The sequence below is a fragment of the Globicephala melas genome, chromosome 9 (genome assembly GCF_963455315.2).
Source record: "Globicephala melas chromosome 9, mGloMel1.2, whole genome shotgun sequence".
NCBI classification, from domain to species: domain Eukaryota; kingdom Metazoa; phylum Chordata; class Mammalia; order Artiodactyla; family Delphinidae; genus Globicephala; species Globicephala melas.
This window is the reverse complement of record NC_083322.1, coordinates 6029451-6057030: the sequence shown is the minus strand read 5'-3', so window position 1 is coordinate 6057030 and position 27580 is coordinate 6029451. Positions and strand designations below refer to the sequence as shown.

The 27580-nt window shown below is 62.6% G+C and overlaps 3 protein-coding genes across 10 annotated transcripts; 2 read left to right on the top strand and 1 right to left on the bottom strand.

The window, feature by feature from the left end:
• Positions 1–73: 73 nt before the first annotated feature.
• On the top strand, positions 74–5665 carry ASIC3 (acid sensing ion channel subunit 3). Of its 5 annotated transcripts, none has more exons than XM_060305122.1 (11): positions 74–667; positions 1395–1545; positions 1739–1866; positions 2561–2762; positions 2857–2913; positions 3016–3163; positions 3467–3558; positions 3782–3861; positions 3963–4034; positions 4222–4280; positions 4399–5665. In XM_060305122.1, exons 1-11 carry the CDS (start codon positions 134–136, stop codon positions 4475–4477), a joined length of 1602 nt encoding a protein of 533 aa, XP_060161105.1. In that variant the 5' UTR covers positions 74–133; the 3' UTR covers positions 4478–5665. The 5 variants fall into 5 exon arrangements, with proteins under 5 accessions (XP_060161105.1, XP_030710079.1, XP_060161106.1 ...); XM_030854219.2 differs by having other exon boundaries at positions 4376–5665; XM_060305123.1 differs by lacking the exon at positions 3963–4034.
• CDK5 (cyclin dependent kinase 5) lies at positions 5665–9593 on the bottom strand. 2 transcript variants are annotated; one of them, XM_030854238.2, is made up of 12 exons: positions 9446–9593; positions 8760–8848; positions 8597–8664; positions 8404–8464; positions 8249–8305; positions 7516–7611; positions 7305–7379; positions 7072–7168; positions 6830–6899; positions 6253–6313; positions 6060–6140; positions 5665–5945 (listed from the first exon to the last, which is right to left on the bottom strand). In XM_030854238.2, exons 1-12 carry the CDS (start codon positions 9480–9482, stop codon positions 5859–5861), a joined length of 879 nt encoding a protein of 292 aa, XP_030710098.1. In that variant the 5' UTR covers positions 9483–9593; the 3' UTR covers positions 5665–5858. The 2 variants fall into 2 exon arrangements, with proteins under 2 accessions (XP_030710098.1, XP_030710097.1); XM_030854237.2 differs by lacking the exons at positions 5665–5945; positions 6060–6140; positions 6253–6313 and having other exon boundaries at positions 6404–6899.
• On the top strand, positions 9133–27505 carry SLC4A2 (solute carrier family 4 member 2). Of its 3 annotated transcripts, XM_060305119.2 has the most exons (24): positions 9133–9191; positions 10053–10798; positions 13713–13826; positions 15487–15652; positions 15812–16050; positions 16131–16249; positions 17788–18020; positions 18120–18262; positions 19690–19870; positions 21168–21303; positions 21423–21588; positions 21734–21848; positions 21970–22154; positions 22238–22463; positions 22613–22828; positions 22911–23059; positions 23186–23380; positions 25044–25304; positions 25418–25507; positions 25709–25875; positions 26214–26467; positions 26565–26734; positions 26998–27171; positions 27269–27505. In XM_060305119.2, the coding sequence occupies exons 3-24, from the start codon at positions 13776–13778 to the stop codon at positions 27347–27349; spliced, it is 3717 nt and encodes a 1238-aa protein (XP_060161102.1). In that variant the 5' UTR covers positions 9133–9191; positions 10053–10798; positions 13713–13775; the 3' UTR covers positions 27350–27505. The 3 variants fall into 3 exon arrangements, with proteins under 3 accessions (XP_060161102.1, XP_030710082.1, XP_030710081.1); XM_030854222.2 differs by lacking the exon at positions 9133–9191 and having other exon boundaries at positions 9878–10798; XM_030854221.2 differs by lacking the exons at positions 9133–9191; positions 10053–10798 and adding an exon at positions 11346–11494.
• The last annotated feature ends 75 nt before the right edge of the window (positions 27506–27580 follow it).

Below are 27580 nucleotides of genomic sequence, written 5' to 3'. Positions count from 1 at the left end.
GCCCGACACCCGCGTGACCCCTGCCTGACCCTCCGAACCCCCCTCTCAGCCCCTCCAGTCCTCGGACCAACCCTCTCTCCTCCAGGTCCTAAGCCTCTGTAGCTTGGTTCCCCCCGCGCCCTGGGCTCCGGCCATGAAGCGCCCCTCAGGGCTGGAGGAGGCCCAGTCGCCGGCCTCAGACATCCGCGTGTTTGCCAGCAGCTGCTCGATGCACGGCCTGGGCCACGTCTTCGGCCCGGGGGGCCCGATGGTGCGCCGGGGGCTGTGGACCACAGCCGTGCTCCTGGCACTGGCCACCCTCCTCTACCAGGTGGCTGGGAGGGTGCGCTACTACGGGGAGTTCCACCACGAGACGGCCCTGGAGGAGCGTGAGAGCCGCCGGCTCACCTTCCCGGCCGTCACCCTGTGCAACATCAACCCGCTGCGCCGCTCACGCCTCACGCCCAATGACCTGCACTGGGCCGGGCCCGCACTGCTGGGCCTGGAGCCCACCGAGCACGCCGCCTACCTGCGTGCCCTGGGCCGGCCCCCCGCGCCGCCCGGCTTCATGCCCAGCCCCACCTTCGACGTGGCCCGGCTCTACGCCCGGGCCGGGCACGCCCTCGAGGACATGCTGCTGGCCTGCCGCTACCGAGGCTGGCTGTGTGGGCCCGAGAACTTCACCACGGTGAGCCGGCCGCCCGATCCGTCCAGCCAGGGGCCCGGGAGCGCCAGGCGGTCCCTGCTGGGCCTTGCCGACCCACACTCCCCCAGAGCCAGGGAACCTTAACAGCCATGCTGGGGGATCCTTTCCTTCCCCACCCCACCAGTGCCTTTCTGTTCAGCCAGGAAGCTGTCCTCCTCGGGCCCCTCCCTGCTGCTCAGCTGGACTGCAGCATGCAAGGTCACGCCTCCCAGCCAGGGGCACTCACCCCGGCTGGCTCTGGGCCCAAGGTCTGGTCTGTGGAGAGCCTGCTCCTGGGGGGTGGGGGGATCTGGTGTTCTAGGGCAGGAGACCCTCCTCTCTGCCAGGGGGAGGGTGCTGGTTTCCCCGCTGCCTCTTCCACATGCTGCCAGACCTGAAGGGGGCAGCTGGGCCCCTCTTCCTCATGCCAGTCTCCAAAAAACACTTGCCCTGCAGGCTGTGCCCTGGGCTGGGGGCGGAGGTGGGAGCGAGGAACTGGAGGGTCCAAGCCTGTCCTTTCCTGTGGGAAAGGGGCAGGGTTAGCCGGTCACAGTGCAGCGAGGGTCCAGCTACATGTGCCGGTTGAGGGAGGGTCTCGGGGCATTAAGATGTGGGCTTCAGTGTTCAAAGAAGAGACCCAGATAGAGGATGGGGCGGGAGGGGTCCCACGGTGCTCGCACTGAGCGCCTGGTTCCCTGGCGAGGTCTGCCACGTGCCTGCCCTGCCCCAGGTCTTCACCCGCATGGGGCAGTGCTACAGCTTCAACTCCGGCGCCGAAGGCGCAGAGCTGCTCACCACTCCCAAGGGCGGCATGGGCAACGGGCTGGAGGTGCTGCTGGACGTGCAGCAGGATGAGTACCTGCCCGTGTGGAGGGACACGGGTGCGGGGCGCACGGGCGAGGCCGGGGAGTGGCAGGTGGGGTGCAGAAGGCCCTGGGGAGAAGTGGAGGTGCGGGGGGGCCCCAGGCCTGTCCTTTCCCATGGGAAGTGGGTGGGTTTAGTTGGTCACAGCCCTGGGGAGAGGGGGCTGCAGGAGGGGGCCTCTTGGGACTCAGGGTCCCCCCTTCCCTGCAGAGGAGACGCCGTTTGAGGTGGGGATCCGAGTGCAGATCCACAGCCAGGAGGAGCCGCCGCTCGTTGACCAGCAGGGCTTCGGGGCGGCCCCTGGCTACCAGACCTTTGTGTCCTGCCAGAAGCAGCAAGTATCCTCTCTGTGCCTCCGAAGCCGGGCCCCGCCCCCTCCTGAGCCCGCGCCACCTCGGACCCCAGCCCCAGCTCCTCAGAACCGGGCCCCGCCCCCTCCTGAGCCCGCGCCACCTCGGACCCCAGCCCCAGCTCCTCAGAACCGGGCCCCGCCCCCTCCTGAGCCCGCGCCACCTCAGACCCCAGCCCCAGCTCCTCAGAACCGGGCCCCGCCCCCTCCTGAGCCCGCGCCACCTCGGACCCCAGCCCCAGCTCCTCAGAACCGGGCCCCGCCCCCTCCTGAGCCCGCGCCACCTCGGACCCCAGCCCCAGCTCCTCAGAACCGGGCCCCGCCCCCTCCTGAGCCCGCGCCACCTCGGACCCCAGCCCCAGCTTCTCAGAACCGGGCCCCGCCCCCTCCTGAGCCCGCGCCACCTCAGACCCCAGCCCCAGCTCCTCAGAACCGGGCCCCGCCCCCTCCTGAGCCCGCGCCACCTCAGACCCCAGCCCCAGCTTCTCAGAACCGGGCCCCGCCCCCTCCTGAGCCCGCGCCACCTCAGACCCCAGCCCCAGCTCCTCAGAACCGGGCCCCGCCCCCTCCTGAGCCCGCGCCACCTCGGACCCCAGCCCCAGCTCCTCAGAACCGTCCCAGCGATCTCGCGTTCTACGCGGCCCCCGCTTCTCCCAGAGCCTCCTTAACTTGTCCGCCTACAGCTGAGCTTCCTGCCGCCGCCCTGGGGTGACTGCAGCTCTGTCTCTCTGGACCCTGACTTTGAGCCGGAACCCTCCGGTCCTCTGGACCCCCCCAGGCCCAGCCTAGGCCCCAGCCCTCCCTATAGTCTAATAGGGTGTCGCCTGGCCTGCGAGAGCCGCTACGTGGCTCGGAAGTGCGGCTGCCGAATGATGCATATGCCAGGTAAGGGGATGGGGGCAGCGGAGGAGGGGGTCCGGGGAGGCGGGGAGGCCCGGGGGGCGCCGCTCCTGAAGCTGTCTCCTCTGCCCCCGTGCAGGCGGCGCGCCGGTGTGCAGCCCCCAGCAGTACAAGGACTGTGCCCACCCGGCGCTGGGTAAGGGGCAAGCGTCTTCCGCATCCCGTCCCCACCCCGCTCTACCCGCGACCCCGACGCCGCGGGGTGGGCGGCCCTGACCCAGGCGCCTGTGGCCCGCAGACGCCATGCTGCAGAAGGACGCGTGCACCTGTCCCAACCCGTGCGCCAGCACGCGCTACGCCAAGGAGCTCTCCATGGTGCGGATGCCGAGCCGCGCCGCCGCCCGCTACCTGGCCCGGAAGCACAACCGCAGCGAGGCCTACATCGCGTGAGCCGTGCAGGGGGCCGGGGGCCCGGGGCCCCGGGGTTAAGGCGAGCACCGAACCTCCGGGCCAAGCCTCCGTGCGCAGCGCCCAGGGATGGGACACCAAGCTACACATCATTACCGGGCTCGGGGACTCTGGGCAAGCTGCTTAACCTTTCTGACACCAGCTCTTCCGAAAATGGGGACGGTGACACCCCTCCCCAGGGCTCATGAAAGGACTCAGAGACCAGAGAATGGGGCACCTGTTCCTGCCAGCAGCTGGCACTGGGGGCATCCAGCGAACACTCTTGGCCTCTCTTCCTCCAGGGAGAACGTGCTGATGCTGGACATCTTCTTTGAGGCCCTCAACTACGAGACGGTGGAGCAGAAGAAGGCCTACGAAATGTCGGAGCTGCTCGGTGCGTGCGTGCGCGCGCGTGTGCGCGTGCGTCTGTACATGCGTGTGCGTGTCTGTGTGTGCGTGCACGTGTGCGCGTGTGTCTGTGCATGCGTGTGTGCGTGTCTCTGTGTGTGCGTGTCTGTGCGTGTGTGCGTGCGTGTGTGTGTGTGTGTGTGCGCGTGCAGGCAACCTGCGGCCTGGGGAGGTGTGGGCAGAGCTGACAGGTGACCCGGTCTCCACAGGTGACATTGGGGGCCAGATGGGGCTGTTCATCGGCGCCAGCCTGCTCACTGTCCTTGAGATCCTGGACTACCTCTGTGAGGTGGGTGGGCCTGGGCTCCAGCTGTGGGAGGCGGGCAGAGTCACGCCGCAGGATCCAGGGGTCAGGTATGCGCTGGCCACCTCCAGCACTGCTTCCCCCAGGTGTTCCGGGACAGAGTCCTGGGATACTTCTGGAACCGAAAGCGCTCCCAAAGGCACTCCAGCGCCAACCTGGTAATAGCCCCCCCGCCTCCCCTGCCGTCTCCACCGTGGGTGCTGAGCCCCTCCTCCTGAGTGTAGAACACCCCCCCACCCAGCTGAGAAAAAGTGATGGGGGAGGGGCGTGCAGTGACCTTGGCTGGTCTCTGGGAGGGAGCATCCCCGCTGCCGCCACCCCCAATCTCTGACCCTCCTCCCACAGCTTCAGGAAGGGCTGGGCAGCCAACGAACCCCAGTTCCACACCTCAGCCTGGGCTCCAGGTAACAAGAAATGGCCCCCTAAGGTCAAGGGAGACGGGGCAGTTCCAGTCCGGAGGGCAGGGGCAGGGCAGTGGGTGAGAGGCCTCCCATCCCAGGGCCGTGGTCCGTGTCTCCCCAGGCCTCCCACCCCTCCCTGTGCCGTCACCAAGACGCTCTCTTCCTCTCAACGCACCTGCTACCTCGTCACCCAGCTCTAGATGGGGCGTCTGCGTCTTCAGGGCCGCACCCTGACATCCTGGCCGTGGCCAGCCCGCAAGTGTCTGTCCACCTTCACCCCAAATAAAGTTCTAGTGCCTCAGCCTCAGCTGTTCCACTTACAGGCAGACCAGCCAGGCCACAGTCAGCCCTACTCGGGCACAAGACCTCTCTGCCAGCCATCACCCAGCAGACGTGATGTCTGAAACGTTAACCTCCAGAAATCTCTCGACGAGAGAATAGTAAGCGGCCATGGGTTACTTGAACCTCAGTGTGAATGAGTTTGTCAAACCGACATCTCAGAGTGAATGGAGCCCAAAGCCGGGTGTGAAGGCAGAGGCGGCGGTGCTAGGACAGCCGCACTCGGGGTCCGATCAGGGAAGGGCTGGCAGAAGGCTCTGATCCAGAGCCCGGCAAGAAGCGGCGGAGCCGGTGGGGAGAAGCTGGCGTGGCTAGCCCGCTTCCAAGAACACAAGCTGCTGTCCTGTCTTAGGCATTCGTGACTTTCTCACACTTGGGACCGAGTGTCAGCCTGCCCGCCCCGCACAGGAACCGCTCCTGCTTCCGCAGCCTTTGCACAAGAATTGCAGGCCCCAGCTTGGGGGGGGGGAGCCCAGGCCCTCCCTTCCCACCCCTGCCAGTAAGCACACGCCCAGGCCCGCTTTCTCAGCTCCTTCTCGGCACCCTAAATACTGGAAAATGACAAATAAGGGAGCCGGGGAGGGGGTGCTCCCAACCACCGCTTTGGGTGCCTCCTGTCTCAGCCTGAGGGCCTGGGTGTGGGGGGCGTGAAGAGGGAAGTGGCAGGGCGGGTACACGTGGGACAAGAACCATAAAGAAAGGCCCGGCTCTTTTCTCCGCATTCTGGTAGAAGCCCATCCTTGCTCTCAGACACTGGGAGCCTAACGCCTCCTGGGCAGAGAAAGGGAAGGGCACGAGCACATACGCACACATGTGGTGGCAGTGCCTAAGGGTAAGGGTCTGGTGCAGACCTAAGGGTAAGGGTCATAGCCTCCAACCCCCAGCCTCCAGCCACTCAGAGTAGCAGAGCCAGGGCCGGACAGCTGGGTTGTGTTGGAGCTGGAAGCAGGGTTGCAGAGGGTGGGGAAGCGAAACAGAGCCTCAGGCCCCCCCAGCACCACACCCCCACCCCCCGCCCAGAGCCACTTTTCCAGCACATCAGCCAAACTGTGGGAAACGAGCCAATTTATGAAATTAAATAAAGTCCACGGAGGGAGTGAAGAACACGGGTTAGGGCACCTCCACCCTGGTTGGGCCCAGCACAGCTGGAGCTTGGCACACCGTGCATCCCTGCCTTTCCTCCCCTCCCCAGAGGGGGCTTAAATAGGCCAGGCCCCAGCCTGGCCGCCGGGGGCCTGGAGCCTAGGGGGGGCAGAAGTCGGAGAAGTAGGGGTGCTGCAGGGCCTCTTCTGCTGAGATGCGCTGGACCGGGTTACACTTCAGGAGGTTCTGGACGCACAGAAGAAGGCGAGGCAGGTTCACGCCCAGAGCCCTGCGCTCCCCGGGTCCCTCCCGACAAGTGCCCCGGCCCCAGCCCCGCCCCCGTACCCTGCCCTTGGTCACCTGCAGCAGGTCCCTCCCTGTGGCACTGAGCTTGGGCACGACGTTCACCAGGGACGTTGTGGCTGGGTACATCGGGTAGGGCTGTGGGGGGCAGGGTGAGTCAGCCGGGGGTGCGGGGGCCCTGGAGGCTGCTAGGGCCAGGACCTAAGGGGCGCCACTGACGAACCATGCATGAGCCCATTACCCGTCACACCTTATAGTCCGGCAGCTTGGTCATGGCGGGCCACTGCTCCTCGGTCGGTGTCCCCAGCAGCGTGTCCACGGGGTCAAGGATCACTCAGGTGGAAAGGGGCAGGTGAGGGGCTCTTCCCCTGGGGAAGGGGGATTCCTCATACCCACCCCTGCCCCCCTCACTTTATCCCCCAGCTCACGACAGAAGGCGGCCCCCGGCCCACGCGACCCTCAGACGCAGTCCCAGCTGCGTGCCGTTTTCTGCAGGCCAGGTTCTGTATAGCCGTTAACGACTTTGACCTAAACCCTGAGGTCCATGGTCCTGATGAAGCGGTCAGCGGTCCCCCACTCTCACTAATCGTCCCCCTGCTCCTTTTGGCTCCTTCAGCCTAAGGATTCGGCTCTCAGTTGGAGGAGTGAGCCCTCCTTGCCTGCAGGCTGCAGGCTCTCCAGCTGGCGGCGGGCACCCTCTGCCCTCAGGAGAAGCCCTGACCAGGCCTAGCCCAGCCCACCGCCGCCCTCCCTGCCTGCACTCTGAGCTCCAGGGGCTTCCAGATCCCCTCCCAGAGGGCCTGAGGTGAAGGGAGATGGAAGAATATCGGAAGATCCTCTTCAGCTGGTCATCTACGTCGTTGCCAGGAAACAGGGGCCGCCCCGCGTTGGCCAGCTCTGGGAGAGAGGCGGGGGGCGGGGGTGACAGGCGAAGAAGCGCCCCCCACAGCCCTGCCCTGCCTCCTCCCCACCCAGGGGCCCCACTCCCTTCCCCAGAGGGGACCCTCCAGACCCTCTTTGTTCACTCAAACGGGAGACGGAGTTGCCCCCGCAGACCCCGGCGTGTCACCTGCGAAGATGCAGCCCGCCGACCACATGTCAATGGACGTGGAGTACAGCTTGGCCCCAAAGAGGACATCCGGTGGGCGGTACCACAGTGTGACCACCTGGAAAGGACCCCACCACAGGGACCCCCAGTTTGAGGGCTGGGGAGGAGAGCGCTCAGAGAGGAGTCCCGGAGGAGCTGAGGGATGCTGGCTGGGGACTCCCTCCCTCACCCCCACTTCCCGCCCCGCAGCTCACCTCAGCTGAGTAACAGCGAACAGGGATCCCAAAGGCGCGAGCCAAGCCGAAATCAGCCAATTTCAGCTCCCCATTCTGAGGGGGAGGGGGAGGGGCACGGAGAGGGGCTCTTCCACAGTCTGAGGGCAGCCCCCCCGCTCCCGCCTTCCCGTCCAGCTCCCCTCATCCCACGCCAGCCTCCCTGAGGTCCCGTCCTCTCGCCCAGAGGTACCCTGTTTATGAGCAGGTTCTGAGGCTTCAGGTCCCTGTGTAGCACGTTTCGGCTGTGACAGAATCCCAGGCCTTTTAGCAGCTGGAAGAGGAACGACTGGGGGAGGGGCAGGGAGGAGTTCATCGAACCGTCTTGAAGCGGGCCCAACGATGGGTCACGCTCCCCTCTGCTTTGCCTTGAAACCCCAGCAGTCTTTCAGCACCAAGCTCGGCCCAGCATCACTCCTTCATTATCGAGGACCTACTTCGTTCTTTGCTGGGTACTCGAAAGGTGAACGGGGGCCCCGGTCCCCACCTTTCCAGAACTGACAACTTGGTGGGCCTTCCTACCTTTCCAGCCCACACTGATCTCTCCCCTACCTGGCCTCCTTTGAACACGAACATCATAACCAACAACGTATATGCTGTGCTGTATTATTATTCAGCACTTCTTTGCCCTGGAACCTGGGCCTAGAACAGTGCTTGCCACACCGCAAAGCATTCAGTACGTATTTGTTGAATAAATGAATCTCTCTGAACCTCATTTTCCTGCCTCTCAAATGTAAATCCTGTCCCTGACATCAGAGTGTTCCCTTCAGGTCAAAGCGATCACGTGAAAGTGCTTTTGCTAAGATGGAAGCTCTCGGAGACAGAACCAGGGTTTTCTCCTCCCCTCGTGCCCCGAGTGTCCCTGTGCAGGGCCTGAGAGCACGTCCACTGAATCCGGACGCCAACCCCAGCCCCAGTATCCTCACCTTCACAATTTCAGGATCTAGGTCACCATTGCAGCTGTCGAAATACTTCTTAAGGTCCTAAAAAAGGAATGGGGGTGGGGGATGGGATAGAGTTTAACCTCAGTCTGGGTCCCTATATCCTCCCAAGGCTACTGTCCCTCAAGTCCCACTTTCACCTGGTCACAGAACTCAAAAACCAAAGTCAGCTTCTTGTCGCTGTGCAGGACGTCGTGGAGCCTAGGGAGAAGCGAGTGCTCAGCCAGGCAGCACCGCAGGTCTGCACCTACTATCCCAGTGTCAGCCCAGCCCATCTCTGAAGCCCCCACCACCGGACCACACAGGCAAGGAGGACCCCACCCATCTACACACCTGACGATGTTTTTGTGCTTCAGCTCCTTGAGTAGGCAGATTTCCCGAAGGGCAGAACTCGGCACTCCCTACACATTGGAGGGGGCCAGGTGGGCCACAGTCACATCCCACCCAGCCTAGGCCCTCAACCTCTCCCTCCCTGGCCCCAATACCCCAGTCCTACCTCATCATCATCATCCAGCCTCACCCGTTTCAGAGCCACGATCTCATGAGTCTCCCGGTTTTTGGCCTTGAACACTGTTCCGTAGGTGCCTAGAGGAAGGAGGTCAGGGCTGAGGGAAAGGATGGGGCACCCTTCCCCAACCCAGGCGGTCCCTGCCGGGAGAGCAAGCAGCGTGGGGGTGTGTTACTTCTGATGCCTGGAGAAGTGGGGGATGTGGCAGGGAGGAGCCTGCAGATGGCTCAAGGGTGTCTGCAACAGGGAGAGGCTGCAGCTGCTGGGTGAGGAGGTCTACAATAAAGGCCGAGCTTCTGGAGGGTCTGAAAGTAGGGAGCAGGGGTCTGGGAGAGGAATGAGGGCCGGCAGGAACGCTGAGGTTGGAGGTCTGCTGCGAGAACTGTGGGTGAAGTTCTGCAAGTGGCGCTGAGGACAGGGGTAGGATATGCAGCACGTGCAGAGGTCGGAGGCGGGTCTACAGGGGTGCTAAGGTTGGGAGGGGGGCGTCTATGGGAAATGCTAACGGGGGAGGATTGGTGTCTGCAAGGAGTGTTGAGCTCAGGGCCAGGGCTGCAGCCAGTGCTGAGGTTGGAGTCTGTGGGTATTGCTGACGGTACAGCAGCCCGGGATGCAAGGAATGCTAAAGGGTCTGCAGAAAGAGATCTTGCAGGAACATCTCGTGGTCCCATTACCTTCCCCAATCTTCTCCAGCTTCTCGTATTTCTGCATCGCGGCAGCCGCGCGAGGACCCTTGCGGGCCCTGGGTTCTGAGACTCCGGGCCCGGCGTTGCAGAGGAGGCGGCACCCCAGCCTCCGGTCCTGCCCCGCCCCACTGCCTGCGCATGGGCTTCTCGGGCTTGTAGTCCTAGGGCGCCAGGTTTCCCAGTAATGTCCGGGGCCTTAGACAACAAGAAGACTACAACCCCCAGCAGGCTGCGCTCAGGCGCTCTGCAGCACTTGCCTCCCGGGACTCCTGTTCGACCGCGGAGTCAACCCTTGGACTTCAAGTCCCAGGAAGCATCGCGTGTCCGTTTTCCCGGCTCCCCGCCGTCGCGCGCGGCTCCCAGTGTGCCCTGCTAGTGTTATTCCTTTTCAGCGCTTACAACCTTCTTTTGAGAAGGACCTCTCCGGGACTACACATTCCAGAAGGCAGCAGGGGTGGGGGTAGGGCGCTTTCTAAGGTTTGGGTTTTTGCGGCCTGCATCCTGAGCCCAGGTGGCCCTGCTCTGCCCCGGTTGAGGATATTGAGGTTCCATCGACTCCCTGACAATCTCAGCACGGGTTTCCACCTCTCCCTAGGCCATCTGGTGACCTCAGGATTGATTGGGGAATGGCTCTGAGCCATATCTTGCTGACGATGACTTCACAGGGACCAGCTGACCGCAGGGCTGGAAAGAGAGGCAGGTGTGCCCCAGTGGAGACTGGATTCACCAAACGCCAGAGACTCCTCTCTCCTGTGAGACCCGTTTGTCGTCTTGGAGCCCACCCAACTCCAGCCTTTCGCTACACTCTGATATCCCGAGGCAAGCTGGCTGGACACTGGGAGGGTGTCCCCACCCCCGGCAGAGCCCGGACCCACTGGAGTCGGCCAGGGTGTGGCCGAGGGCTGGCAGGTTGGTTACTGCCCTCAACAGACAGAAGGACAGGCAGAAGCTACGCTTGAAGCAGCCTTGACCTCATCCCTTAAGGAGTTGATTATAGATTTTTCTTGCGGCTTCTCTCTGTCTCATGACTGCATTCTTGAGGGACGTGACCTGGATGATAACTGCCCCCAAACAGCACTCCTCAGCGCCGAAACCAAAGTTGGTGCTAAACATTGGTTAATTAACTCGTTTATATCTGAACGTTTTCTGCATACACATTACAGTGCTTCAGCCGGTGGCAGACTAAAGAAGCGAAACGTATATTCCTTATCTGGAACAAGTTATAATTTATTAGAAAACCAGAAGTACACACAGAGATCTTTAAATGACAGGTGATGACTATGAATAGGGTTCGAGAAGGAAGGTCACCGCAGGGAATCTCTCCGAGGCAGAATTTCCCCGGTTCGTAAAGTCTAAGTTCAGGGTAATGGGCATCCATCCCCCCCATCACCCCTCTCGCGCTCCCCGCCCCCCCCCCCCGCTCCTGTCCCTGTCCTCCAGGCAAAGACAGGGGCTTTCTTGGAGGCACTGGGGAAACTGCGGGTGGGAGGCGGGGGACGCCCGCGGCCGCGAGAGAAGCTTGACCCCGATGCATTTATATTTCAACTTCCTCCGCCTCGAATTTCCTGATCATCTTTGTGCCTCCTTTTTCCTGCCTGGGATCCCCAGCATGAGGCGGGCCCCTTTCCGCCCAGAGGTGCCTAATGGGGCCAAGAAACGACGTCCCCGGGGCGTCCGTGCGGGGAAGCCTGGGGCGGCAACCTCGCTGGGCAGCGCCGAGGGACAGCCGGGGCGGCCTCCTCGGCGCTGGGCTCCCAGTGCAGGGCCTTGCCTGGGAGCGCGCCTCCGCCCCCGGGTCTCGGCCCCCACTCCGCGCCTCCCAGCCCGCTGCGGCGGGGCCGCGCACGGTGCGCCAGGGGGCGCGCACGCAGGGGGCTGGCCTGCCTGTGGCGCGGGGGAAAGTTGAGTTGGGAGAAGTTGGGAGCGACGGGGGCGCGCCCCAAGGTGGGCACGGGGGAGTCGTCGGGAGCGCGCGAGGGCTCCAGAGAAGGGGGAGAGACCCCGAGACCCCTGCAGCACGAAGTCCAGAGGAAGCGGGTAAGCGGAGAGGTGGCGGAGGGGGAGGGCCAGGGCCGCGGAGGGAGGAAGGGAGGGGAAAGGAAAGGGGGGAACTCGGCACTCGGAGCTGGGAGGGAGTGGAAGTGCAGGAAAGGGCGGAGACTGGGGCGCGGGGAAGCGAGGTCTTGGGGAGAAGGATGGGGAGGCGAGAGGAGTGATTGCTGGTAGGAAGCGGGATCCAGGGTCCGCTTCTTAGAGTTCCCTAAAGCGAGGGTGCCGCGCCCCCTGCCACCAGGAGGGGGTACTCTCTGGGAGGCGCCGCCGGCCCTCCCAACTCCTGGACGGACTCCAAGACGACAACCCTCCCCTTTGGTCCCCTACTCTATCCTTCAGCCCGTCCAGGGTGCCCTGCCTAGGTGTTGCCCCAAGCCTCTGCCCCCGATCTCGGGGTTGGGAGGCGGAGCCGGGAAGGGGTTGGCGGGTCAGGTCAGGACAAGGGGTCAGGCAGAAGAGGGAGCAGCTGGGTGGGGATGGGAAAGGCGAGCGCGGAGAGTTCGACCTAGCTCCTGGGGGGCTGGCTGGGTGGGGAGCTCTGTGCTGGGTGTGGGGGGCGGCGCCGCCTGAAATCCAGGGTCCACTTTTCCCTCCTCCCTTCGCTCCCCAGTCCCGCCAGGCCCACATCGAAGAGCTGTGGAATGTGCGAATTCACCTGGGGGGTGGTTAATGCCCCCCAAGGGGGTCCGGAGTGCTAATCCCTTGGGCAGGGGAGAGTTGCTAATCCTCCGGGCCGGTCGGGGCTGGTCCCCGGAATGTGCCCCCAGCCCGGATTATCGGCATCGATGCTCTGGACAGAGGCTGCTTTGTGTTCTGGGATGGTGGGGGCGGGGGCGAAGGGGGGGCGGAGGTAAAGGGAGGAGGGGAGGATGGAGGAGCGCACTGAGGGCACAGCCTGGAGCGGGGCGTGTGGCGCCGGCAGGTGCCGGCACTCCTTCCCAGACCGGGTTTCCTCCCCCAGCACCCCTCTCCCCCGCACAGACTTGCCCTGGCGGAGGGCCTGCTAGGGGGAGGTGAAGAGGGCAGTCAGCTGAGTTGGAAGGCCGGCCAGGAATGTGTCGCTCCGGGCTCCCCACCCCGGACTGACCCCCAGACCTACATTGTTTGACCCTGCACTGACCTGTCTTACCCCCGAGTTGGCCCTAAATCCGGTAACCCTGATCCCCCAGTGACACACTGGGGAGCTTCGGTACTTTTGCCGTCGCAGAGCCTTGGGTGTCCCCAGCACTGCCCCCACTAGGAATAGGTACCCCAGTTGGCACTGGTCGGGTTCCCTAACCGCAGCTCTTTCGCTGCCCTCCCCCCGCACGGTGTCCTCCCCAGACACCCCTACAGTCACGGTCAGGAGGGCATCAGCCCTGCCACTCAGATTTTCCTGGCCCCAGGCTTGGGGAGGGGAGGGATTGGACGGCTCCTGAGGGCAGGAGTTTCTGTGCCCACCCTCTTTCTGGTCGTCACGTGCCCCTCCCCCATTATAAAGTCGTGCCCGGCCTGTGCCTGCCAGCCTCCCTTCCTCCCTCCCACTGAGTGAGTGGAGTTGGGCTCCTGCCCCTCCCCCAGGGAGCCTCCCCCCCACTTCGGGGCTGGGCTTTTTTCAGAGGAGGGGGGCCCATGAACAGCCCCGTTGCTTGCTGTTTTGGGCTCTCTCCAGAGCTCTCTTTCTCCCTTCCTTCATACGCCCATCGTCTCTGCCTCAAGGGGTGTCTCACTCCCCCCAGCACAGCCCTCTCTGGTCTCAGCCCGCCTCAGTGTGCCGTGCCACCGCTCCCGTTTCTGGCTCGGCCTCTCCTCCCTGCTTCCTCTGTCTCCCCTCCCTGATCGCTGCTTTCTCTCCGGGTCTGGGCCTTGACTCCTGTCTGCCTTTTTTTCCCCCCAGCATCTCCCACCCCCGGCTCTCTCCCCCTCACTCCGCTTAGTCCCTTGGCCCTCTGTGGCCTCCTGTGCCTCAGTGCTTGCCTCTGTCTCTCTTTGTTCCTCTCTTTTCTTCCCATAAATAACTCTCTTTGCTCCCCCCACCCTCCAAGGGCCGCTCTAAGGCCTTTCCTAGTCTGGGAGGATCCTGTGCAACCAGGAGACCCCTCGTGGCCGGCGGGCTTCCGTGAAGCCCCGTGCCCTGCCCTCCCCTGGCTGTGCAATGTTGGGGTGCCCCTGCAGGCCTGGCACCTCTCTCATGCAGTGATTGCTCCTCCCCCGCCCCCCCCAGGTTATGCCGCCGCCTTGTTGCCCTGAAAGCCGCAGCTACAGCGAGAAGGGCTAGGATTTGGCCATGAGCAGCGCCCCCCGGCGCCCCGCCTCGGGCGCAGATTCCTTCCGCACTGTGAGTATTGCCCGCTGCCCCTCTGTCCCTCTCCACCATCACCCCCGGGGCTCTGGCCAGGGTGCGGGTCTGTGTCAGACAGGGGCGTGTGTGTCCGGAGAGGCCTGGGAGGGGAGCCTGTGAGGGACTTGGGAGGGGCACCGCCATCCCCGCTCCGGGCCTTGCGTGGGGCACTGGGTCTGGGACAGGTGTCGGTTGGGGGGGTGGGTGTCAGACAGCTTCTGGTCCTAGGGAGGGAGTTGAGGCTCTGTGTCCTGAAGACCCGGGTTGTTGTTTAGCCTCAGCGAGAGAGGAACTTTGGGAAGCCTGGGTCTCTAAGCCAGCGACCCCCCCCTCTGACTGGGTCTCATAGGCGGCGCCGGTCTGCTGCAAGGTAGCTCTGGGCAGACCGCTGCACCCCCGGCCCCACGTGCCACTCAGCCCCGCCCCTCCTGGCCCCCACGTGGCCACCGCCCCACGTGTCCCCCTCCCATCTTCCTGGGAAGGCTAATGATTAACCCCAGTGCCATAATCAGCCCGTTATTGGTCACCTTGGCCCAGCGGGGCACGTGACCAGGAAGAGGCGCCGGCTGGTCCCCTCCCCCTCCCTCCCGAGTTCACCCCTGCCGGCCATGGACTTCCTCCTTCAGCCTCAGGTGCAAGGGGTTCTTGACCCTCCTCCCCCCACCCCGGGCTAGCCCGCGTGCTAATTCTGGTGAGAGTGAGGCCCAGTGCGGGGGGAGCCGGGCTAGAGCTGCAGAGGTGCGCTGGGGAGAAGCAGACTCCTCACCCCTGCATCTTCTCCTGCCCAGTATCCCTGCCACCCCCAGCTGCTCGTGACCCCACCTCCGAGACTCTCCAAGGCCCGCCCTTCTTCCCAGCCTACCTCCCCCTTGCTCTTCCTTGCTCTGGTACCCCTGCCCTTGGAGATCTCGATGCCCTTCAAGTCCAGAAGCTCTCGAGCAAATATTTAGCGGTGCCTGGAGCTGAGACGCCCGGGCGGGGCGAGGGGGAGGGGGAGGGGTGTGGGGGGGGTTGGACCAAGGCCGTGGGCTGGGCGGCCGGCTGCTCAGCTAGGCTGAGCTCTCCAAAGCGCCAGGCCACCGCAGTCCCGCCGCTCCTGCAGTATGACTCAGGTGGGGGGGAGTGAGGGTGGGGGCAGGGCGGGGCCCCGCAGCGGCTGAGGTCCCGGGCTCCGGACTCCCAAGGGGAAGCGCCGCATCCCTGTCCAGGAGCTGGGCTCTAGTTCGATTCAGACCAAGCCCGGGTCAGGTAGCACAGCCGCCTGCAGAAGTTACTTTTCGGGCTCAGTCGCCATCCCTGAGCACAGGGGCTGCGTTCACTACTATCAGCCGTGTGAACGGCCCAGATCACACACCCGACCTTGACCTGCGGGCTGGACACAGCATTTCTGCTGAGGCTTCCAGGGCAGACGCTTTCCACATGCCCTAGAACTGACTGGAATGCGCCCAGCCAGTGTCCTGAGAGCCCGGAACCCGGGGGACGGGCCGCTGGGCGGTGGGTGCCGAGTCCCGAGTCCCTGGCACTCGAGGGGAGGGCAGCCGGGGCTGGGGGTGGTACTGGACTCTGCCGCTAGGCGGGGTGGGGTTTCGAGGAGCGTCTCCCGTGCGTGCGTGCGTGCGTGCGTGCGTGCGTTCTCACCGCCCGTTCTTTTTCACAGCCGGAGCCAGAGAGCCTGGGCCCTGTGACGCCAGGCTTCCCAGAGCAGGAGGAGGATGAACTTCACCGCACCCTGGGCGTGGAGCGGTTTGAAGAGATCCTGCAGGAGGCCGGGTCCCGAGGAGGGGAGGAGCCGGGCCGAAGCTACGGGGAGGCAGACTTTGAATGTGAGGGGGCTCGGGGAGGCGGAGCGAGCGGGGGGCAGGGGTGCTCTGGCTGCCAGGATGGAGCCAGGATGGAGCCGGGGGCCTGGGGGGGGCACTGGGGGCCGGCCAGCTGAGCGGGGAGCCGTGCCCGCCGGCAGCTAAGCGCCCTCCTCCCTGCAGACCACCGGCAGTCCTCCCACCACATCCACCACCCGCTGTCCACCCACCTGCCTCCCGACGCTAGGCGCCGAAAAGTACCCCAGGGCTCAGGACGGAAGCCGCGCAGGCGCCCTGCAGCCTCCCCGACCGGGGAGACCCCCACCATCGAGGAGGGCGAGGAAGAGGAGGATGAGGCCAGTGAGGCCGAGGGGGCCCGGGCACTCAGCCAGCCCCCTGCGTCCACACCCTCTTCCGTGCAGGTGAGCGGGGGCAGGGCTCCTGGGGATGTCTGCGGTACCCCTGGCCTGGCCTCACCTGCTCATACGGGTCCCTGTTCTAGTTCTTTCTCCAGGAGGATGAAGGTGCGGACCGGAAGGCGGAAACAACCAGTCCATCTCCCCCTCCAATGCTGCCCCACCACGAGGCAGCTCCCCAGGCCACCAAAGGGGCCCAGACTGGGTAAGTGTCCCCAAACAGGGACCTCCCGGGCCGGCACCAGCGAGTTGATGTGGGGAACAAAGCAGGAGCCTTGAGGTCCTCAGACAGGTTCAGAAATCCCAGTCCTGCCGCTGCGATTTGACTTTGGACGAGTCACAGTGTCTGAGCCTGTTTTCCCATCTATAAACCAAGAATAATAGAACTTTTCTCGCAAGGTGGTGGTAGGGGTTAAAGGGTGGTGTGAACGGAAGTTTAAGTATGGGTCCGCCCGGCACGGAAGAGATGTGTGGTCTAAGTCGTCTTCTCCCACCCCCTGCCATCCCCCGGCCCATGGCTTCAGGTAGAGCAGCGTCAAACCCCGGATCAGGAACTGGACGGGTGACCTCCACGCACCCCCGGGACCCCAAGGGTGTGAGAGCAACAGGAGACCCCCTCTTGCTCTTGGGGAGCTAGCTGCCAGTCTACCCTGCTTGTGGTCTCATGAAATGGTATCAGAACAAGTTACTGTGCCAGACGACCTGGTTCAGGTGTAGTGTCGGTACCAGTAGGTGATTGGAGTTTGGGGTTGTTAGCCAGAGAAGCTTTCTTGGAAGAAATCACTTTGAACTGGGTCTCAAGGTCACTACTGTCACCTCCCTGTTGGTTTCTGGGTGCCAGGCAGTGCGAAGGACCCGGGGAAGTGAAGGGCGGATTGCCCCTCCAGGGCGGCACAGGCTCGCTGGGGAGATAGCACAATGTGGATGGAGCTGGGTCCGCGTTGGCCGTCTGCACTGGGGGCGCAGGCCTGCAGGTGGCTGGACGGCCAGGAGGAGGTGGCGGAGCCCCAGAGAGAGCACAGCGTTGTGCTGGAAAAGTGGGTCAGATTTGTGGGCAGGGGTGCGAGCAGAAGTGAGGGCACGGAAGGTAGGTGTAGGTGGAGAAAGCCTGGCAGAGGAGGGACTTGTCATGGGGGCTTGGAGCTGTGGGAGGTGAGATGTCGGGAGAACGGTTTGGAATGGTGCGTCAGGGACAGGGACCCACTGGCAGTGGCAGAGAGAAAGGAGGCATCGCAGCTTGGGGGACGGGAGCAGAAGCTGGAATCTGTAAGGGACAGGGGTTCATATCCTCCTTGACTGTTGGGTAGGGGTGGGGTGTCTACAGTTTCAAAGGCCCATTTCCATGTACTTTACTCCATTTGGTTAGAAACACGGGACCCTGTGAACCTCGAGTCCATTGTTAGGGGTGTGCCTGGGAGGGGAAGCAGGTCCCACTCTGGGTACTTTTCCGGACTTCACTCTCCCCACACCTGGGAAGGCTGCCCTTAGCTCCATTTTGCTGCTGAGCTGATGTTCCGGGTGGCTTGTGTGATCGCTTGGGGGGCACAGCCAGTAAATGGTCGAGCCGGATTTAGATGCGGCGGTCTGCTTCCAGAATCCTCTTTTACATCCGCACCTACCGAGGGTGGGGAGCGAAGAGGGGTGAGGTCCAGCGGGGTCCCCTTCCTGGGTCCTTCCTGTGTGGCTCCCGGCCGAGGGAGAGGGGCCAGCCTTCTCAGGCTCATGGCTGCTTTGTCTGTCCAGAGCCCTGGTGGAAGAGGTGGCGGCTGTGGCCAGTGTCACAGCGGGAGGTGATGACGGGGGTGCCTCTGGGCGCCCCCTGGCCAAAGTGCAGCCTGGGCACCGCAGCTACAATCTGCAGGAGAGGAGACGCATCGGCAGCATGACTGGGGCTGAGCAGGCACTGCTGCCCCGGGTCCCGACGGACGAGAGCGAGGCCCAGACGCTGGCCACGGCCGACCTAGACCTCATGAAGAGTGAGTGCTGGGCCTGGGCCAAGCCCGGAGCTGCTGGGAACGAGGGTGGGGGTAAGAGGAAGGGGCGCTTGATCCTGTCCCTCCACCCCCCACCCACAGGTCACCGGTTTGAGGACGTTCCTGGGGTACGGCGACATTTGGTGCGGAAGAATGCCAAAGCGTCTGTGCAGAGTGGCCGGGAAGGGCGAGAGCCTGGCCCCACCCCTCGGGCTCGGCCCCGGGCCCCCCACAAGCCCCACGAGGTAATTTCTCCGCTTCACGGTCTTGCAGCATCTCCCCATCCGTCTTCTTACCACAGCCCCCGTCCCTTCTCAGACCTGCGGTCCCTTCTCAGACCTCGAGCACCAGGGTTGCCATGTATGGTTTTGAAGGTTGTACACTGCACAAGAGTGCAATATACACATCTTCAAACAGCATTGATTTTTTTTTAATTGAAATATAGTTGATACACAATATTGTTAGCCTCCCGTGTACAACATAACGATTTAACATTTAAGCATATTACGACATGTGTACTACGGTAAGTCTAGTAGCCGTCTGTCCCCAGACAGTTATTACGGTATTACCTGCAGTTGCTGGTGTGGGCCTTACGGTTCTGGTTCACATCTTAGACAGGTCGGCTTCCCTTTCATGCCCGTTTTCTGGCAGCTGGCAGCAAGGTGTTTGAAGACCGTTTGGGCCAGAGGCAGCTCCGTGGAGCAGCGTGTTTCATTTTTCAGAATCCAGTCACCTCTGTGCTCATCCAGTCCTCCCGTAACCTGTGAGGATGATGGCCCGGGCGGCATCATACATCGGGGGCAGTGACTGGTCAAGGCCACTCAGTTACGTAGCGATGTTGCCCACCTTAGACCTCAGGGCTCTGGTCCTGAACCCTGACCCTCCCAGTGGCTATTTTTGGTAACCTTTTTATTGCGGTCGAACAGACACGGTAAAGCACACTCGGGTTAAGCAGACGGCTCTGTGACACTCTGCACGTGTAAACACCTGGCCAACCCTACCTAGATATAGGACATTTCCCACACTCAGGGAGTTCCCTCGGGCCTCTGCCTAGTCACCACCCTCAGAGGTGACCGCTCTGCGGTCACTCTCAATTAGTTTTGCCAGTTCTTGAATGCATATAAATGAATCCTACAGAATTCCAATGTAGGACTTCCCAGGTGGTCCAGTGGTTAATACTCCTCACTTCCCATCGGTTCGATCCCTGGTCAGGGAAGTTCCGCATGCTGCGTGGCGAGGCCAAAAAAAAAAAAAAATTCCAGTTTGTGTGTGTGTGTGTGTGTGTAGTGACCATTCATCAGACGGTTACTAAGAGTCATATACTGTGCTAAATGTTTTGTATACTTTTTTTTTTAGCTCCCATTAGAGCCCTTTTATTATTATCATTAGTTCAGTTGATTTACAATGTGTTAGTTTCAGGTGTACAGCAAAGTGATTCAGTTATACGTACATGTATATCTATTTTTTTCAGATCCTTTTCCCTCGTAGATTATTATAAAATATTGAGTATAAATCCCTGTGCTATACACTAGGTCCCTGTGCTGTACTCTAGTAACGGGGGTGGTATTACTCCCATTTCACAGACGAGGGACAGTCTCAGATGGGTTAATAACTCGCCCAGGCTCCATGCCTGTGCCCTCCGTCCTGCCATGCCCTCTCATCTCACCCCAAGGTGTTTGTGGAACTGAATGAGTTGCTGCTGGACAAAAACCAGGAGCCTCAGTGGCGGGAGACGGCGCGCTGGATCAAATTCGAGGAGGATGTAGAGGAAGAGACAGAGCGCTGGGGGAAGCCCCACGTGGCCTCCCTCTCGTTCCGCAGCCTCCTGGAGCTGCGCCGGACCCTGGCCCACGGTAACCCACGCCCCACCCCCTGCCCATCGTCACCCCAGGAGTTCCCTTCGCCCGCCAAGCCCGTTCTCTGAGGACCACACGGTCCCACGTTTGTCTTGAGCAACAGGGTGTGTAATGTCACCAGAGCCCAGGAGGGAGCATCTCCTGTCATGATATCACCTGTCACGATGCCTGCCGTGCCTCGGGCTCTGTCATTGGGTGACTGCAGGGCAGGACTGACCCTCTCCTCTTGCCTGGAATCTTCAGCAAGCAGCTTCTCTAAGTGATATTTTCAGATAACGGAAGCTGGTATGTTTTGGATGCTACAGTGTCGTCAAACAGTTTTAGTGGAACGCTTTGGGAAATTCTAGAGACTCTGGGGAACGTGACCTAACCTGTAGCAGGGCTGTGTAAACGACTGCATGAGCGCGGATGCAGGATTCGCGAGCGCTGTGTCTGATGTTCTGCCGTTTGCTCGTTTCCTCCTTCCTGTTGGGGAATCGCTCCCAGCTGCTGTCAGCAGGCCTGCTTCTAAGCAGCTGAGGACTCAGAAACCTGCTGTCAGAATTATTTCCAAACTAGCAGAAACTAACTCGGCTCTGAGTGAGGCTTGAGGGCTTGGGGTAAGGCGCCGAAGTGCGGGTGCTTTATCGCCGGGCTTTGCCATCTTGGTTTCGGCTGCTCAGGGGGCCTTCGGTTCTGTTGGGTCTTTAGTTCTGTGTTCCTGTGAGTTGACCTTGACGGAAAAATGACCTGGTGACTTTTCAAAGGACCTTCATTTCTATATGAAATGGCAGCTCAGAGCAGTGACGGGGTGGAGAGACCTAGAAACTGTCCTTGAGCAGCTGCTAGACTTGGAGGGGGACGTGTTCAGATGGCTCCAGGGCTGCCATGGGGACGAGGCCGCAGACCGGCTGTGTCGCGCTCCAGAGGGCGGAACTAGGGCCCTAGAGTGAAGTCAGAGGATGCACTTGCTGGCAGTGAAGAGCAGTCTAGGCCGAGGGGGTGGCCCGGGGCACTTCCTGCTGCGTGCTTCCCGGAAGGGGCATCTGGGCAGGACCCGGCCCCGGTGGCCTCTCTGATGGCAGGGGTTCCCTGGCCTCTGCTGAGCCCCACAGGCATTCCTGCAGGGAGAGGGGGGCTGGAAGAAATGGGTCAGAGAGGCCGTGGGACTTGGGCCTCGGGCAGCGCTGGGCCCTGCTCACCGAGCCCTGGCCGCACTTACTTGACTGCCCTCGCTCCCGCTCTCCCTCCCTCCCATCCCCGCCCTTGCATCTTGCCTGGGGATGAGGGCCTCTCGCGGTGGTCCTTATTCCAGGGGCTGTGCTCTTGGACCTGGACCAGCAGACCCTGCCTGGCGTGGCCCACCAGGTGGTGGAGCAGATGGTCATCTCTGACCAGATCAAGGCCGAGGACAGAGCCAACGTGCTGAGGGCCCTGCTGCTGAAACACAGGTGAGGCACCGCCCGCCACACCCTGCCCGCCCGCGCCCAGCGCCCGCCCATGCCCAGCGCCTGCCCATGCCCAGCGCCGGCCGCCGGCCCTCCTCACCTCCTGCCTGCTGCCCCACTAGCCACCCGAGTGATGAGAAGGACTTCTCCTTTCCCCGCAACATCTCGGCCGGCTCCCTGGGCTCCCTGCTGGGGCATCACCACGGCCAGGGCGCCGAGAGCGACCCCCACGTCACCGAGCCTCTCATTGGAGGTGTTCCCGAGACCCGGCTGGAGGTGGAGCGAGAGGTGAGGGGAGAAAGTGACCCTGCCTGGGTCAGGTCCAGCCGCCACTGTGGCTCGGGCTGCAGGACCGCCAAGCGAGTCGGGCGGGAACGGGCGGGGCCGGGGGTGGGGGGTAGCCAGGCTGAGCTCTGCTCTCCTGCATCCCCAGCGTGAGCTGCCTCCTGCAGCTCCTCCAGCTGGGATCACCCGCTCCAAGTCCAAGCATGAGCTGAAGCTTCTGGAGAAGATCCCTGAGAACGCCGAGGCTACGGTGGTCCTTGTGGGTATGTGGGGCGAGCTCGAGGGGCAGGGTACGGGTGGCCGGGCCTGCCTCGGGGGCGCCCCTGCGCTGGGGGCCGGGAGGCAACTGCTGCTCCCGTGCCCATGCCGGCTGCACGCCCCCAGGCTGCGTGGAGTTCCTCTCCCGCCCCACCATGGCCTTCGTGCGGCTGCGGGAGGCAGCGGAGCTGGACGCGGTGCTGGAGGTGCCGGTGCCTGTGCGCTTCCTCTTCCTGCTGCTGGGCCCGAGCAGTGCCAACATGGACTACCATGAGATCGGCCGCTCCATCTCCACCCTCATGTCCGACAAGGTCAGCTGCCGTCCAGCCCACCCAGCCTGGCCCCGGCCCGGCCCCCGTCCCGCGTCCTCACTAGCCCCGTCCCGCCTCGGCAGCAATTCCACGAGGCCGCCTACCTGGCAGACGAACGGGAGGACCTGCTGACGGCCATCAACGCCTTCCTGGACTGCAGCGTGGTGCTGCCGCCCTCGGAGGTGCAGGGCGAGGAGCTGCTGCGATCCGTCGCTCACTTCCAGCGGCAGATGCTCAAGAAGCGAGAGGAGCAGGTCCGGCTGTTGCCCCCGGGGGCTGGGCTGGAGCCCAAGTCAGCCCAAGATAAGGGTACGGGCCAGTGCAGGCCGGGGGCCAGGTCTGGGCTGCCGGCTGGGGGCTTGGGGGTTAGGCCGGAGGGTGGTCTGTTGTACACGGAGGAGAGCGGGACGGGAGGAAGAGGGCTGTGACGGGCGCCCTGACGGAGGCCTGGGTTGCAGCGCTCCTGCAGATGGTAGAGGTGGCAGGTGTGGTGGAAGACGATCCCCTTCGGCGGACAGGCCGGCCTTTTGGGGGCTTGATCCGAGATGTGCGGCGCCGCTATCCCCACTACCTGAGCGACTTCCGAGACGCGCTCAACCCCCAGTGCCTGGCCGCCGTCATCTTCATCTACTTCGCGGCCCTGTCTCCTGCCATCACCTTCGGGGGGCTGCTGGGTAAGGAGAGGCTTCAGGTCGTGGTGGGGAGCGCACGGGTCCCCCCGGCCGCCAGCCGCTGAGCTGGCTCTTGCCGCCCTAGGAGAGAAGACGCATGACCTGATTGGAGTATCGGAGCTGATCATGTCCACGGCAGTGCAGGGCGTGATCTTCTGCCTGCTGGGGGCCCAGCCGCTGCTGGTGATCGGTTTCTCGGGGCCCCTGCTGGTCTTCGAGGAAGCCTTCTTCTCGGTGAGGGGCCACGGGCTACCCGGGCTAGTCCTTCCTGCCCAGCTCAGCTCCCCGTTCTCTTCCCCGAGCACTCCCACCCCGTTAGCCTGCCCCGGGCTCCGAGCCTGACTGCCCACCGTGCCCCAGTTCTGCAGCAGCAACGACCTGGAGTACCTGGTGGGCCGCGTGTGGATTGGCTTCTGGCTGGTGCTGCTGGCTCTGCTCATGGTGGCCCTGGAGGGGAGCTTCCTGGTGCGCTTCGTCTCCCGCTTCACCCAGGAGATCTTCGCCTTCCTCATCTCTCTCATCTTCATCTACGAGACCTTCTACAAGCTGGTTAAGGTGGGTGGGCCTGATGGAACCTGGCCCAGGAGGGGCCGGGCTTTGGGACTGGAGGGAGCCGGGGGCGTCCTGCCCCTTTGTTCTCTGAGCGTGAGGCCGGGCTGCCCCATGGAGCCACGGAACCTAGGCTGGTCCTTCCTGCTGCCCCCACCCCTTCCCCGCCCACCCTCCCTCCCTGTCACCAACATATACATCAGAGCTTCAGATCAGTCTTAAAGACTCACTTTTTTGTTTTTTTTTTAAACTTGCAAATACATTCTTGCAAAAGTAGCATGCGTGCTTCACAGCATATAAGACGTATATTTCACAGTATCTTTTGTGAAATAAATTTTCAAAAATTTAAGATGTGAAAAGGGGGATCCTTATGAGCTTACTCTGCAATTATTTCATTACCTGTGAGGCTGAATATCTAGGTGGATGGCTCACATATCTTTAATAACCAAGGTAATATGTGCTTTTGTTTTTTTCTTAATAACTTTATTTATTTATTTATGGCCGCGTTGGGTCTTTGTTGCTGCGCGCGGGCTTTCTCTAGTTGAGGCGAGCGGGGGCTATTCTTCGTTGTGGTGCGCGGGCTTCTCATTGTGGTGGCTTCTCTTGTTGCGGAGCACAGGCTCTAGGCGCGCGGGCTTCAGTAGTTGTGGCTCGCAGGCTCTAGAGCGCAGGCTCAGTAGTTGTGGCGCATGGGCTTAGTTGCTCTGCAGCATGTGGGATCTTCCCAGATCAGAGCTTGAACCCATGTCCCCTGCATTGGCAGGTGAATTCTTTTTTTTTCTTTTTAATATATTTATTTATTTGGTTGCATTGGGTCTTTGTTGCTGCATGCGGGCTTTCTCTAGTTGCGGCAAGTGGGGGCTACTCTTTTTTTGTGTGGGGGGCGGGGAGCTACCCTTCGTTGTGTTGTGCGGGCTTCTCATTGCGGTGGCTTCTCTTGTTGCAGAGCACCAGCTCTAGGTGAACGGGCTCAGTAGTTGTGGCTCGTGGGCTCTAGAGCGCAGGCTCAGTAGTTGTGGCTCACGGGCTTAGTTGCTCCACGACGTGGGATCTTCCTGGACCAGGGCTTGAACCCGTGTCCCCTGCACTGGCAGGCGGATTCTTAACCACCGTGCCATCAGGGAAGCCCCTGTGCTTTTGTTAAAGCGGCGAACAATCCAGAATGTCAAAGGGAAAGGCCCCCAAGGTGACAGACAGGGTCACGGTCTGGGCATCAGACCCACGTCTGTGTCTGTGTCAGGATCAGGAGAAGATGTGCCCCCGAGGTCCACCACGCTCCCTGTGTCGCTCCTCCAGGCCTGGCTGGAGCCTCGTCTGCAGCTGCTTTCCCGAATTAGATCAACCCCTCTTTTTTTTTTTTTTTAATTTTTTGGCCATGCCGGGTGGCATGTGGGATCTTAGTTCCCTGACCAGGGATCAAACCCACACACCCCCTGCATTGGAAGCTCAGTCTTAACCACTGGACCGCCAGGGAAGTCCCAGACCAGCCCCTCTCTTAATTGCTAGTTGTCTTGTGCTCACATCTGGTCACCTCGGTCATTTTCTTAATCAAGACAAGCTCTTTGAGGGCAGGCCAGCCACCCCCAGCCCTACCTGTCCCACTTAGCATATAGCTGAGTCCCGGATGTCTCACCAGTTAAGCTGATAGAATCCTTTGTCCTCTCCCCAGATCTTCCAGGAACATCCCCTCCACGGCTGTTCAGTCTCCAACAGCTCCGAGGCAGACAGTAGCGAGAACGCCACGTGGGCTGGGGCAGCAGAAGCAGCCACGCTGGGGCCGAGGAATGAGAGCTCAGCCGGGCCGTCCAGGCAGGGGAGGCCCCGGGGCCAGCCCAACACCGCCCTGTTGTCGCTGGTGCTCATGGCTGGCACCTTCTTCATCGCCTTCTTCCTGCGCAAATTCAAGAACAGCCGGTTCTTCCCTGGCCGGGTGTGTGGGCTGGCGGGCCCGAGGGAGGCGAGATCTGGGGACAGGAAGGGGGGCGACTCGGAGTCGGGGCTGCAGCGAGGCGTGGGGCCTCTGAGCACGGTGCTCGCCCACAGGTGCGGCGAGTGATCGGGGACTTTGGGGTACCCATCGCGATCCTCATCATGGTGCTTGTGGATTACAGTATCGAGGACACCTACACCCAGGTACGGCGGAGCGCGCGCAGCAGTGAGGCGGTGCTGGACTCTGGACGTTCCCCTCCAGGCCCCCGAGTCCAGAGCTGCCTCTAAACTGGGCAGACACCAGGCCTTTCCCACAGCACGCCTTCGGCGTCCACCCTGCCCAGTGCAGCTCAGGGCACTCCCTCCAAGGTTCACCTGCCCCTGGCCCCACCCTCTGCCCCGCAGAAGCTGAGCGTGCCCAGCGGAATCTCAGTGACAGCCCCAGAGAAGCGGGGCTGGGTCATCAACCCCCTGGGGGAGCGCAGCTCCTTCCCCGTGTGGATGATGGTTGCCAGCCTGCTGCCTGCCATCTTGGTCTTCATCCTTATCTTCATGGAGACACAGATCACCACGTGAGTGGTCCTGGCATAGGCGGGGTGCCGTGCAGACGGCGACCGCCTGCTGCGTGGAGGGGCTGGAGCCCCCGGCAGGCTGGCTGCTGGAGTTGACTTTGTAGGCAGCAGAAAATCCCACTGACGTTTGCTCGGATGGGCACAGTACGGGCTGGGAGCTGTCCAGGAGGGTGGGGAGGGCCAGATAGGACTCAGTTCTGTGATGGGACCCTCGCCCTGACGGAAGAGGCAGGGACCATCAGGTTCCAGAAACAGACAGAGGTGACTGGGCACTCTGGAAAGACACAGTTGTCTGCCAGGCTGGGCCCGGGGCTCAGTGCGTGCCTGTCTCCGCCCAGGCTGATCATCTCCAAGAAGGAGCGCATGCTGCAGAAGGGCTCCGGCTTCCACCTGGACCTGCTGCTCATCGTGGCCATGGGCGGCATCTGTGCCCTCTTTGGCTTGCCCTGGTTGGCTGCTGCCACCGTCCGCTCCGTCACGCATGCCAACGCGCTTACTGTCATGAGCAAGGCTGTGGCGCCCGGGGACAAGCCCAAGATCCAGGAGGTCAAGGAGCAGCGGGTGACGGGGCTGCTGGTTGCCCTGCTTGTGGGTACGTTCACCTCTTGCGCCCAGCCTTCCCGGAGGGGTCTTAGGGCCACTGGGGTAGAGAGCCCTGGGGCCAGCTGTTTCTTCTCCTCCTCCCCCAGGCCTCTCCTTGGTCATCGGGGATCTGCTCCGGCAGATCCCCCTGGCTGTGCTCTTCGGGATTTTCCTGTACATGGGAGTTACCTCCCTTAACGGGATCCAGTTCTATGAGCGGCTGCACCTGCTTCTCATGCCACCCAAACACCACCCAGACGTCACCTATGTCAAGAAGGTGAGACCTGGCTCGGAAGGGCCCTGTGCCTCTGCCCCCTCCTGGTCTGTGTGGGTCACCCTCCAGCCCCCCATCTGCCCACCCTGGCCAGCCCTCATTCAGCCCGTGCAGACCCAAGGAGGCGCTTCCGTCCCACCCCTGTGGAGGGGAGAGGGGTCGTCGTCCTCTGGATGTGGCAGGCCTGATGGCCCTCTGGGGACTGGGGCGCTCGGAGGCTGGAGAGAAGCCTGGGCTCACCTGTCTTGCCCTGCACCCCCCCCCAGGTTCGGACCCTCCGTATGCACCTGTTCACAGCCCTGCAGCTGCTCTGCCTGGCCGTGCTCTGGGCCGTCATGTCCACGGCTGCCTCCCTGGCCTTCCCCTTCATCCTCATCCTCACGGTGCCGCTCCGCATGCTGGTGCTCACCCGCATCTTCACCGAGCGAGAGATGAAATGCGTAAGGCTCCCGCGCCCCTCCCCACCCCACCGGCCCCACCTCGGTCTTGCCAAGGGGTCGCGCTCAGCACCAACCTTCCGACTCTGCCCCACCACAGCTGGACGCTAACGAGGCAGAGCCGGTGTTTGATGAGCGGGAGGGCGTGGACGAGTACAACGAGATGCCCATGCCTGTGTAGCTGCTACCTGGATGGACAGCCGAGGGACAGATGGACAGAGGGAACAGGGGCTGGGGGTGCTCGCCCCGTCCTCCTCCCTCCTCATTTTTATTTAAGTGAATAATTTAAAGTCCCCTTACCAGCGCCCCCGCAATAAAGTGCTTCGGCCCCCACCTATCCCCGGCCGCGTGTGTGTGTGTGAGCCGGGTTTGAATGGAAGAGAGGTGACGGATTCCAGCCCGCTCTGTCCCA

What these genes read in the sequence shown, in the direction of transcription:
- CDK5 (XM_030854237.2), bottom strand. Translation starts at nt 9,482, where the DNA reads ATGCAGAAATACGAGAAGCTGGAGAAGATTGGGGAAG. An exon ending in TAGATCCTGAAATTGTGAAG is followed by an intron (nt 7,612 to 8,248) that starts GTGAGGATACTG and finishes CCCCTCCCCCAG; the next exon opens with TCGTTCCTCTTCCAGCTGCT. An exon ending in GGCGGGCTGCATCTTCGCAG is followed by an intron (nt 6,900 to 7,071) that starts GTGACACGCCGG and finishes CCTCTCTCCCAG; the next exon opens with AGCTGGCCAACGCGGGGCGG.
- SLC4A2 (XM_060305119.2), top strand. Translation starts at nt 13,776, where the DNA reads ATGAGCAGCGCCCCCCGGCGCCCCGCCTCGGGCGCAGATTCCTTCCGC. An exon ending in GGCTGGAGGTGGAGCGAGAG is followed by an intron (nt 21,589 to 21,733) that starts GTGAGGGGAGAA and finishes CTGCATCCCCAG; the next exon opens with CGTGAGCTGCCTCCTGCAGC. An exon ending in GCCGGTTCTTCCCTGGCCGG is followed by an intron (nt 25,305 to 25,417) that starts GTGTGTGGGCTG and finishes GCTCGCCCACAG; the next exon opens with GTGCGGCGAGTGATCGGGGA.
- ASIC3 (XM_060305120.1), top strand. Translation starts at nt 134, where the DNA reads ATGAAGCGCCCCTCAGGGCTGGAGGAGGCCCAGTCGCCGGCCTCAGAC. An exon ending in GCCCGTGTGGAGGGACACGG is followed by an intron (nt 1,546 to 1,738) that starts GTGCGGGGCGCA and finishes CCTTCCCTGCAG; the next exon opens with AGGAGACGCCGTTTGAGGTG. An exon ending in CGCAGCGAGGCCTACATCGC is followed by an intron (nt 3,164 to 3,466) that starts GTGAGCCGTGCA and finishes CTCTTCCTCCAG; the next exon opens with GGAGAACGTGCTGATGCTGG.